General features: G+C 35.8%; 1 protein-coding gene and 1 pseudogene across 3 annotated transcripts; one reads left to right on the top strand and one right to left on the bottom strand.

Annotated features, from left to right (window-relative positions):
• Positions 1-563: 563 nt before the first annotated feature.
• Positions 564-5,287, bottom strand: LOC105155238 (quillaic acid 3-O-glycosyltransferase CSL1). Of its 3 annotated transcripts, none has more exons than XM_088885686.1 (10): positions 5,109-5,287; positions 4,929-5,031; positions 3,478-3,868; positions 3,103-3,192; positions 2,604-2,732; positions 2,281-2,490; positions 2,094-2,196; positions 1,796-1,977; positions 1,359-1,706; positions 564-1,281 (listed from the first exon to the last, which is right to left on the bottom strand). In XM_088885686.1, the coding sequence occupies exons 3-10, from the start codon at positions 3,736-3,738 to the stop codon at positions 733-735; spliced, it is 1,872 nt and encodes a 623-aa protein (XP_088741812.1). In that variant the 5' UTR covers positions 3,739-3,868; positions 4,929-5,031; positions 5,109-5,287; the 3' UTR covers positions 564-732. The 3 variants fall into 3 exon arrangements, with proteins under 3 accessions (XP_088741812.1, XP_088741813.1, XP_088741811.1); XM_088885687.1 differs by having other exon boundaries at positions 3,478-3,864; XM_088885685.1 differs by lacking the exons at positions 4,929-5,031; positions 5,109-5,287 and having other exon boundaries at positions 3,478-4,917.
• A 4,459-nt stretch (positions 5,288-9,746) lies between these two features.
• Positions 9,747-11,163, top strand: LOC105180032 (serine/threonine-protein kinase BLUS1 pseudogene; annotated as a pseudogene).
• Positions 11,164-12,187: the final 1,024 nt, after the last annotated feature.

Below are 12,187 nucleotides of genomic sequence, written 5' to 3'. Positions count from 1 at the left end.
GTTCAAATGTAGTACATTGTGCACCGGCTTTATATTCAATTTCTGAAATAAAAATTCTTCTTTTTTTCAATGGCCATTACAGCGCCAACATGGCCATTTCAAAAATCATAGAAAATTTGTAACTATAAAAATTTTGTAATGGTGTTTGTAATGGCTATTGTGAATTAAATATTCGGAACGGCCGTTGGACCAGATTTTTGGAACAGTGAGCTTTCACAAAAAGAGAAATCGTTCCAAATTTTAATAACAATTTCAAAAGTCGTTTCAAATTGCAACAGTCAAATTTTTGTAACAACTTTACGAAAACGACTGATTAGAAATGTACTTTGTAACTATTTTACTGTTTCAAACATACAAAATTTTTTCGGCAAAAACGTGGCGTCAGCAATTATTTTCCATTCCAAAGTTGCTATAACAGTCGTCCAAAAAAGCAGAAAGAACATTTTTTTATCTTCTCATACGATAAAAAGAATATATAGATATATATATTGCGTCATAGAAAATAGATGTAAATAAGATTAAGGAAGAATAAAAGTTTGAGAAGCTTTAATTGAAACACCAAATGGTGACAACACATATCATTTCTTTTTATTTAATGAAAAGCGGTAAACATCATTAATATCTAAAACAAACCAAAGACGCAATACAGACCCAGCAGCAATTGTCTGCTAGCCAACTATAAAAGAAGCCACCGACGACTCACACATACATAACCAATACCTATCATTCCATTTAATAGTAATTGAAAAGCGATGCAAAGGACACGAAAATTATGGAAATTACAGCAGAGAGAAGAGAAATAGAAGGTGAAACTCGGCCCTTATCCTTCCTCACCACCATTCCTTCAAGTAAAGGAAAATGCAAAACCGTGGCGAATAACGGGATAAAAGCTTGTATAAGCATTTGGTTCCACTTCTGAGTCTGCATAATCCTTCCAAATCCAATCATAATTGAAGCAACATTCAATATATAAAGACTGCACAACGGAAGCATGAAGAGAGCTGGTGCTTGAAAATCATACACTCCCATTTGGTAACGCTTCTCTTGTTCGTCATCAACCACCTTATTCGTTGGCAAAAACCTAGCTTTAGTCAGCCCAAGTTTCTCCGTTACAGCTTCTAGTGCAGCATATAAGTAGGATGTCAATGACTTCATCATCCACATTCTCTGCTCGTTCGACCACGTTCTCATTGGGTGCCTAGTCGAGAAGACCTCTTGCACGTGTTTGAGCTGGGCGGAGAGGAAAACAAATGAAAACCCAACGAAAAAGGGACTTGAAACCTGTCAACAATCGCAAATCTGTCACTCAACTCCATCTCAAAATCAACTAGTTATAAAGAATTCATTTCAGTGACTACCTCAGGGTACAGACGAACGCCGCTGATTAGGCAGAGTTGAGGAATGAGAGCTAAAATATAAAGGGACAGGAAATAAATTTGGCTATATGCTAAATCTGCATAGCACATGCTTTGAGAAATTGACATTCTTAGCGGCCCGTATATAAGGGGAGAAAACCTCGACAGAGCAACTTGGTAGAAGCCGACGCTCCATCGCGTTTGCTGAACCAAAAGTTCATTGAGACTTATAGGGGTTTCGCCCAAGAAACATGGCCTGGAAGGATTAAGATACACAGAGATCCAGTCGTTGCAGTGTAAATTGAAGCCTGTAAAGTAGTCTTCCACCACACTGATATATCTAAACCCCACCTGCAATTAAAATGTACAAGTAAAAATCACAGATCTTTACCTCTAATTCTACTTCACTTTCATAATATAATAAAATATATACAACTTGCCTCTTTCCCCCATTTTGTGTCATCGTCGTAGCTACATGAAGCTAGCAATTGGAGCTCTTCCTCAACTTTATTTTCACGGAACTTGTGTTCAATTTGATAATTCCGCTTATGATATATACTTATTGATTTGATGAACTCGTTGGATGAACCAAAACACTTCTTCAACTTGATAAAATCAACATCTGTATATATGGAGAAGCAAAGGGTAAATGAATCTCTGCACACACTCATGTGTGATCTTATATATATAGAAGAGTTGTATGGTTTCAGAGCTTGCTAACATGAGAATCAGCATTACCCTCTCGAAATTTCTGAGTTCCACAAAGTGCTTCCCTCTTTATATAAAAGCATGTTCCAGATAAGATTGGTCCCATGATCCCATCTAAGCCTTCCCATTTCGACTGAGGTTTAATCGAATAAAAATCGAATGAGTGAGAGTTAATTGATGAAATAGGACAAATAAAATTACAACTGTTAACATTTACCCAAACAGATCTTTGTTGCCCATCATTGATGTCCGTCTCGTTGATATTGTAAAATTTCTGTGGAAACTGAACAAAACCAAGTTTTGGGGATAATTCATGGTCGAAATGAAAGCACATTGCTTGGCGTGCCGACGATGGATCATTGCAGTACATGTCACAGTCCAGGACCAGAATGTACGGTGAATTGCTTATCATGGCAGACACTCGGAGCTGCAAATCATTTTAGTCGGGTGAAAAAGAATACACATTGTGGTTCAATAAATCTAAGTTCAAAGTGTTGGAGATATGCTAAATGTGAACTTTCAAAGGCCGGAAAAAATTACAAGAACGTTAAGTGCTCCGGCTTTGAAATGGTGTGGATGAGAAGGCCTTTTCTCTCTAGCAACATAAACAAGTAGAGGTATCTCTCTTTGGTTTGAATCGATTCCATCGTCATTTGCATCATCAATCACCTGTAAATCAATATCATTCGTAAAATATGTTAGAAGAAACACCAACACTTTTAATTGTATTATTTATGAGACGTCTATAACATAAAGTTATATTTTTTAAAAATCCCATAGCCTATTAACCTAAATATATAGAGACTTTGGTCCTCGAAATTGAATTTCTAGAACTTCAATGCATTCATAGATGAAGGTTTTGAGAAACAATCTACGCAAATAGATAAAAAGAAGTATATATGTAGCTCCTTTCATACCACAACCTTCTTTTTGTCCATAATCAATGATTCCAGCGTCGTCATACCTCAATAAAAACATTGTTTCGTGTTTAACTATAGCATGCTGCCAAACTCCTTTTTGTACACATTATTTTCAATACCTCAATCATGGGCGGATGATCTTTGCTCACAGAAATACTTGTATCCGCAATGATCTTCGCCACAATTTCCTTGAATTCTGCATACCTTGTCTGCATATATGTGAATGCAACCATTAATTACTTACGATCATGGGGAAATGACACTTTTCGTTCGATAACTTACGGTCTTTTTACTTTTAATTTCATTAATTACATAATTCTCACTTTTGGTCTTATAAGATCTAGTGTCTTATAAATATGAACTTATAAGTAAGATACTTTATATAAGTTCAACCAAAGAGCGCGACTTTTATACATGCACTTTGTGGTGTGAGAGAGACAAAATATATGGATTCTAGAATTATTGTTGATGCATGTTAAATAGAAATTTCAAACCTCAATTTCCTTCTTCTCAACTATGAACTCATTGCTTTGGAACTTGCCATCAGGACCACTTTCATCATCTGTCAAAAAATAGGCCTCCGGGCATGCAATCTTCACCTTATATTTTTTGCAGAATGGAACCCATAACTTGGAGAATTTCCAAGCCTGTTTAATGGCCCGGAAAGTTGCAACAGAACCCCCATCGTCTGAAAGATAAACATGAAGCTTATGAGGAGGATAATCAAGTGCCAAAGCCGATATGACAGTATTCATCACTTTCACACAGGGCTCTTTGTTGGGATCAGCGGTGCATATGAACACATCAATGGAAGGAAGCTTTTCATCTCCTGGCAATCTTTCAGGGTATGTTTTTCGAGCAACAGGCTTCCACTTTGCGGCCTGACTAAGAAGCCAAATGAAAGAGAGTATGAGCTCAGAAATGAGGATTAGAACATGGGGTAGAAGGAGAGTGTTATCCCTATTTCTGATAATATCGGCGAGTGAAGTGATTCTGTAGTAAAACAATGACAGTAAAGCAATTCCATGGAGGAAAGCGTGGAGCCTGTTTATTACTAGCTCCGTTTTCTTGACATGGCAAACGTGGAGTGGAAGTGTAGCACTACTCTCCATTGCCTGCTTCTTTTCCCTTAATGTTGCACCTCACTCCCCCAAGTCTCCCTAATTTATAGCTATAACTTCAATATTAATTGATCCATGGGTTTTGGATCCCATCCTGATAATCTTATTCCTTACTTAATCACCACATAAAATATTATTATTGTCATTATAATTTAAAGTAAAGAGATACCCAATTGCGTATTTAAAATTTGATTATAGACACGTTTCTTTCTTCAATTAAATATTCCATGGGTTTTGATACTGGAAGCAATTCTTAGTACCCAACACATATTATATATATATGCTGCAAGTTTTACCAAACGTGATTGCATGCATGGAATAGCATTTTTGAAAGATCGAAGACCAAAACCTTATCAAATTACAAAAAATATTCTTGTAATTAATTATTTGAAGTGAAGTGATTCTAATACACACGTTTTCAGACAGTCAACTGTACTTTATGCAGTTGGGTTTTGAAAATTAGGAAAATTTGGAGGCCATTGATTGTGATAAAATTACCACAAGGGAGCCTTATTCCTACTCGTCCAGAGCATCCACACAACCACAAAAACACCATGGAACTTGGTCCTTTTCTAATTTGTTCCCAGCTCCTCTCATCCAATCCTCACAAGTATTAATCAAGTGCCAGGGAAGATTCCAGACATCCACTATACTGCATTGTTGATTCCATGGAATGCACTCGAAACGGGTGCTGCTCCAACCCAACTTAATACGCCTATCTATCTATGTCACTGTAAATTTTATAACCTTCACTGAGAATATTAAAAATAAATAAATAAACAACAAACAATTGATAAAAATAAATAAATTGAAGGAGTATTTACCACTACTGGTTCCACCCTCTTGCCCTGCAGCTACCATCCACCTTTTCTTTTAGCAGTTGGAGAAGACTTTCATCTACTTGAGCGGCCTACTGAGTTGGGACACCTGTGAAAAATAAAAATTTGTTAAACTCGAAAATAATTATACATTATTTATTTTATCATAATTAAAATTTGACTTACAATTTTTTTTTGTGCATCCAAGTGAAAGATGACCTCCAGCAGTACACAGTCGCCACCACTGCTGCGTTAGTCATTGAATTAACCTTTTCTTTTTTTTCACGGACTCCTTGAAGTCAGGGGAGGCCCAGAATCGCTGCAACCAAATCTCCTCAACTAGGGGTGAGCGCGGAGTCAGGTAATTCGAGTTCGGGTCGGGTATCCAAAATTTTGAGTAGCTAAAATAGCTACCTGATCTCGACTCCAAATTTGTGGGTACTCGACCGACAGTTGAGTACATTGGATACTCAATTTTATTTTTTTTATTTTATAAAATCAAAACTTTTAAAAATTAATTAATTAAAAACACAAAAATTGTGTTACTATGTTCATTTCATTTGGAGACATGCCTCAATATAGAGGTTGTTCGAAGCCTCTCAATGCAACGAACTTCATTTCATTCAGAGGCTGTTCAAAGCCTCTCTTCAGTTCATCATTCTTTATTATTTATTAAATTTTAATTTAATATGCTTTAACATATTTTCTTAATCATTTAGTATATTAAAAAGAAGTAAAAAATAAAAATTTTCTTATAAGATAATTGAACACTAATATTTGGGTTTATTTAATTTCTTTCACTTTCTTTTTGTAACATTTTAGAATTTGTAAAAGTATAAATTATAGAAACAAGAGAAAAATAAAATAATATTTGAAAAGGATAATTTGTTAAAGAAGAAAGATTTGAAGGGAGGAGAAAAAAAAATTATTTTTTTTAAATATTGGGTAACCGATCGAGTAATTTGGATAGGAGTACTTCCCTACCTAAAATCCGACTCGATTTTAAAAAAAAAAATCAAAGAAAATTACTTGAAACCGATTGGATCAAATTGGAATCCGAGCTATCTGATTTGAATGCCCACCACGATCCTCAACTAGCTAATACTCACCTAGAATGGTATAAGAGTCTAGGTTTATTAAAAAAATATTTGTTTATATTACATTTAAAACTTTAGGATAGCCCATTAGTCTTTATTATCAAAAGGTTAAAAGAGTCATAAATTAGGCTAAAGTATTAAATCTACACAAAATTGATGAATAAAGAACTAAATCTAATATTGTTAAAGATAAAAATCAAAACAAATTCAGACCAAAGTTAGAAGATGAAAAAGAAAATTTCCCATATTTTAATATTGTAGCAGCTTATATGAAGAAAGTTATTTAGTTTACTTTTAAAGAGAATTTTGTTATGGGGAAATTTAATTGCATTTTACGTCCTATAAATTAATTAGCCTCTAATTTATCATTTTGATCCAGTTATTTTTAAACTCATCACATTGCATTCTATAACTCCAAAAATTTATAATTGAAGTTTCAAATCTTAATTTCCCTCAAGATTTAAAGAAGTTGTGCGCATGTCGTTTCCTTAAAACATTTAATGGAGTCTTTGGACTAAAATTGCAAATTGCTTTGCTTCATACGATGTAATATTGTGAGTTCAAAAATAATGGGATCAAAATATATGTCGCAAATTAATGACTATTTTGCAATACATAAAATGAAATACTTCTCCCTTATGTTTTGCACTACAAAATAAGTGGAATTTGGAGTGGATAAATTGGAACAGTTATTGGAACTTTTGACTAACGAAATCAAGTTGTTGACGTCAAAATCATCTTATATTCCTTTCTTTATTTTTGGAATGGTGTGTTACAGGTTGTGTTCCTATTACATGCCAAAAGCAGAATGATAAAATATTGTAACACAATTTGAAAGTTTTTATAACCATTGGAACGGCCCGCCAATGATAAATAGGTACCGTTCCCAAATGCGGTTCAAACGCCGTTGAAATAGAACTTTTTAAGGGTACAAATTAATGTCTTTTGACAATAGGACCAAGGAGTACTAATGAGATTCACATTTTAATATATATAGTATACGGATTAAATGCAATTCCCATCCTGCATCTTTTGTATTCTTGCATTTTGATGTTTTATATCTTTGTCTTTCTAGTGTAGCAAATTAGATCTAGTAACTTTTAATTTTTCACCATAAAATTGACCAATGAAAAACAAAATCCCAAGTTAATAAAAGCACGTGCTCAAGACATATAGATCTGAATTGAAACCTGGTTCGATAAAATTTGAGAAAACTCACTTGACAAAATAAAAGGTCAGTTTTGTTTTTGATCCCATTATTTTTGAACTCATATATTTTGGTTATAAATACACAATTTGAGCTAATTGAAACCTGGTTCGATAAAATTTGAGAAAACTCACTTGACAAAATATATGCATTGTAATGCACAATTTTCGCTAATTGAAACCTACCAAAAGACTTGAACCTATATATTTAGTAGGGCAAAAGACAATTTTCATCCCACAGCTATAGGCCATTTTCGTTTTAGTCCCGTAAGTATTTAGGGTTTCAATTTGGTCCCGTAAAACTGAAAAATTCGCAATTTCAGTCCAAATTTCGCCGGAAAATTTTGTGGGTCGCCGGAAAAAGTCACATGCGATGCATGTGACTTTTAAAATTGGGGGCTCGATCTTGATTGGCTGGAGAAGCTGATGTGGCGCATACGTGGAATCTTTGCACAGAGGTGACCAAAATCGATGGGACTGGTCTCAAAAGATTCGCCAGAACGAGAGGCGTTCAACGATGGTATTTCGAGCAGGTGGTTCGTTCAAACGAAGGAGAATACGCTGGCGGAAGGTGCAGTCGCGGCGGACGACGACCGAGATCTTCAAAACGATGGATCTTTGCACCTAGTTGATGAAAATGGATGAGACTAGTCCCATTAAAACCGCAGTGAGGAGACGAATCCAATGGTACCAATCCGCGATCGTGGGTCGTTCTGTCGCCGGCGAATTGACAGAAATTGTCCGCGGCGGTCAATTTCAAAGCCCAGTCGCTGTCGTGGTGGGATCTCAAAATTGGTTGAGGGGTTTTGTTCTCCTTGATATGGGGAATCGAATGCTATATGTGGTGGCCAGAAATTCCAAGTAACGACGGCGGAATTGAAGAGAGAAGGTGGCGGCGACTGGCGGGCGATTTTTAATCCACGTTAGTCGTTTTTTTTTTTTTTTAATTTCCACATGTGCGCCACATCAGCTTCTCTAGCCAATCAGGATCGAGCCCCCAATTTTAAAAGTCACATGCATCGCATGTGACTTTTTCCGGCGACCCACAAAATTTTCCGGTGAAATTTGGACTGAAATTGCGAATTTTTCAGTTTTACGGGATCAAATTGAAACCCTAGATACTTACGGGACTAAAACGAAAATTGCCTATAGTTGTGGGACGAAAATTGTCTTTTGCCCTATTTAGTATATGGCTTTGAAAATTTTAAATAAAGTGATAAAGGTATTGATTAACATATATAAATATGTATCAGATAAAATTTAGTTGAACAAATAGGTGTAAAAGTTCGCAAAATCGAGATGAAAAATAACTACAATACAGACTCATAGTTTACTTGGATGGATTTTTAAAATTCGGTCATCCATACAAAAATCTTATAAATTTTATATGTTACTCAAGACTCATTAGTTAATACAGAAAATAATAAATCGTTATAGAACTATTTACAATTATTATATAAAATTTCAAAAAGAGTACGGTTCTGCAGGGAAGGGCACTACCGTATAGCATAATTCAAGGAACTTTATAAATTTACTTAAATTTCCAAAATTCTGAAAATTAATAAGTATTATATATATCATATAATAAAACTTTATAAAAAGTTTCATAACGAAAAAATATCTAGAAATAGGTTAAATACTTGTATAGATTGAAGTTTTTTGGCAAGTTTCAATTAGCAAAAAACTATGCATTGCAATGCATATATTTTGTCAAGTGGGTTTTATCAAAGTTTTGTCAAATCAGGTTTCAATTAGCTCATAACCAATATATTTTGCTTAATGTTTATGCATTTTATCTTTTATTTTGAAATGTGTTGTATTACTTATTTTGTGCCTCACATGACTTTATGGGACAAAAAATGCTTACTTTTAAGTTTAATGGTACCAAAACACTATGAAATGTTGGAATACCAATTTTTCCTCCTTTTTCTCAGATTCACGTGACTTTTCCCGCCAAAATTATGGAGTTGATGGCCATTAAGGCCCACATGGGCTCTGCCGTTAAGTTGGTACCAAAAATGCTTATTTTTTGGTTTAATGGTACCAAAATCCCAATTTATAAAATTTGTGGTACCAAAAACAAAATTGACTTTTTTTAACGGTACCAAAACATGATTTTGCCCTCTGAATTATGTAGTATTTAAAAGGACAAACACTTGTACGTTATCCACCTTATAAGAATTGTGCAATAGATGTGATGTATGATTTTGGGCTTGAGATTCAGCTAAATTAACAAGCTCAACCTTTTTTCAAAATAAGCTTGAGCCTAAAATAATCTTGAGCTGGATTACTTTTTCAAAAACTTAATTTCGACTATTAGGAGCGGGAAACTGAAGAAAGAAGTTGAATTACCGTTGCATATTATAACCGCTAGAGAAATTTCCCTTCAACTGTTTTTATATACCCGCCGCCTTTTCTCTCTAACTGATTCTTCACAACTGCACTCAGAAATCCCATTTTTCTCCGTCATTCTTCTTATCAAGAACTATAAACCCTTATCAAGAAAGTCAGTGAATCCCTCATGGATCAATCAGAGATACAAGATGATAATCCTATACAGGCTAGCAGCATCGCTAGTGGTCACTTCCCTCTCAAGCAAAGCTACTACCAAATTCTTTATCAAATTGGCGGAGGATCCAGTGTCATTGTGTACAAAGCAATCTGCGTTCCTATCTCTTGCCTGGTGGCGATCAAAATCATTAATCTTGAGAAGTTGAGTGGAGATTTTGATCATGTTCGGAACGAAGCCAAGATCAAGCTTCTCAGCTAGCCTATTATCCTGAAGCCCCACTACTGCTTCACCGTGCAAGGCCGTCTTTGGGTGGTGATGCCCTTCATGTCCAGCAGTTCAATACAGTCCATGTTTGCTTCTGCATTCCCTGGAAGCCTACCAGAATCGAGCATTGCCACTATCCTCAGAGGAGTACTCATTGCTTTGTCGTATCTTCACGGTGAAGGGAATTCTCATGGAGATATCAAGGCTGGTAATATCTTTATAGACTCGGATGGCATGGTTAGGTTGGGGGATTTGGGATTTTCGGCATCATCGTATGAGCCTGATTTGTCGTGTGTTTCATGTGGACCTGTTGTTGGGATACCGTACTGGATGGCGCCTAAAGTGATAAACTCATAAAGGGGGAATAGCTTGATGGCTGATATCTGGTCATTTGGGGTTACTGCATTGGAATTAGCGCATGCGAGGCCTCCAGCCGTTGATCTTCCCAAACCAAAACCCTTGATCAAGAGACTTAGCAAGGTTTATCAGTTTTCCAAGTCTTTTAAAAAGATGGTTGGTTTGTGCCTTGATAAAGATCCCTCCAAGAGGCCAACTCCCGAGTAGTTGTTTAATCATCCCTTTTTCAAGAACTGTGAGAGCCCTGATCTTCCAGTCAAGAATGTGTTGCAGGGATTACAGAGTTTTGAAGAAAGGTTCTGGTCAAGATTCTGGTTAGTTAAGATTTTACGGAGTGATAGCTGCTGATCCGACATTGTACCAGAATGTGAATCAGAGAAGGATTACAGGGTGGAGTCTCAATGGGGATACCTATGAATTAGACCCTGTTTTCCAAGAAAAGGAATGTGTTACATCTGATGATGACGCTATTGTCCCGGTCTTACATCTGAATGATGATGCCGTCGTGGACTCAGATAGACCTGAAACAAGTACTTCAACGCAGGCCCAGCGTATGATAGTGCTTATGGCGAGTTTGGGGGCTATGAAACTGATTTTGGATCTGAAAGAGTCACTTCTGAGTGAATCGACGGCATTTACCACGGAAAACGAAAATGCAATGGCGATCAGCGAAGAAGAGCTGCGGCTGCAGATTGATGAGCTCATAGAAGAGCTGAGGACTGAAAGGCAGAGGAGGTATGATTTGGAAGTGGAAGTGGAAAATCTCACCTTGCAGCTCTGGAGTAGTAGAATCCTCTCAGGTTAGCTTTAATCCGTTAGTATCCAGTTAACTCATCAATTTGTATAATACATGCGTCTATGATTCTTAGATCACAATGTCGGTATAAACAAATTCTTACATGGCCGAAATCTATGCGGTGTCGGTTCTGCTCAGAAAACCGAATATCAAATAATAAACTCATCCAAGTGATAATTTTGGTTGAAATTTTAATATAAAAGAACCAGAATTCTCTTCATGTTTCTTTTTCTCTTGTAAGAAAGATTGTCATGAGGCACATGTATGCATGAAATTGTACGTTGAGTATCTTTTACATAGATGTTTCTGTCATTTCATCATGAGGAAATATGGTATTATGTAACTGATGATGCAGTGAATTACAGCAAAGCAAATTTTGTTCGCATTGATCAGGCCAAATTAAATTTCTAGTTTCAAACTCTTCCCTTGAGTAGAAATGGAAATCCCAATAGCCCAATCACAAGATTACTAGAACTTCACTTGTTTAGGGCTTTAAGCCCAATAACGTCGACAATGGTTGTTGGGCTTATTACCTATATCAAACTTGAAATAGTTTATTTCTTGATGCCTTCAATTTTTGGATCTTGTCTTCTTGAAAAATTGGGAGACGTTGCCAAGTTGTGTGCTTCGACCAACTGATGGCTATACTTCATGAGAATATATATATTCCAAATAATGTTCTAATAGGGGTAATTTTCACCACAAAGCGGTTGAAAGATCGAAATAAATTCCTTAGTGTTCAAGATGCACAGTATGTCAGCAACTCAGGATCGAATTGGCTCAATTGTAATTGAGTTAGTCCTAAGTTGATCTTGAGCCAGCTTTAAATATCAATACTTTGGTCCAATGCAGTCCAGCGTCCCAAGATTGTCTAATTCTGGACCGAGCCTATTTTCGGGCTATTGGGTCAGCCCAACTAAGCTATATTTTTTTTTGTTAATAATGAATAACATGTAACTTTTATATGATTTGACTATAATAGGTTTGATAAACTTTTAAAACTCTAAAATTTTATCTTTATTTTTTTAGTCTA

This window comes from Sesamum indicum, linkage group LG10, assembly GCF_026168435.1.
Source record: "Sesamum indicum cultivar Baizhima isolate 11 linkage group LG10, ASM2616843v1, whole genome shotgun sequence".
Lineage (NCBI taxonomy): Eukaryota > Viridiplantae > Streptophyta > Magnoliopsida > Lamiales > Pedaliaceae > Sesamum > Sesamum indicum.
The sequence above is the reverse complement of the archived record's forward strand: the minus strand, read 5'-3'. Positions and strand labels throughout refer to the sequence as shown.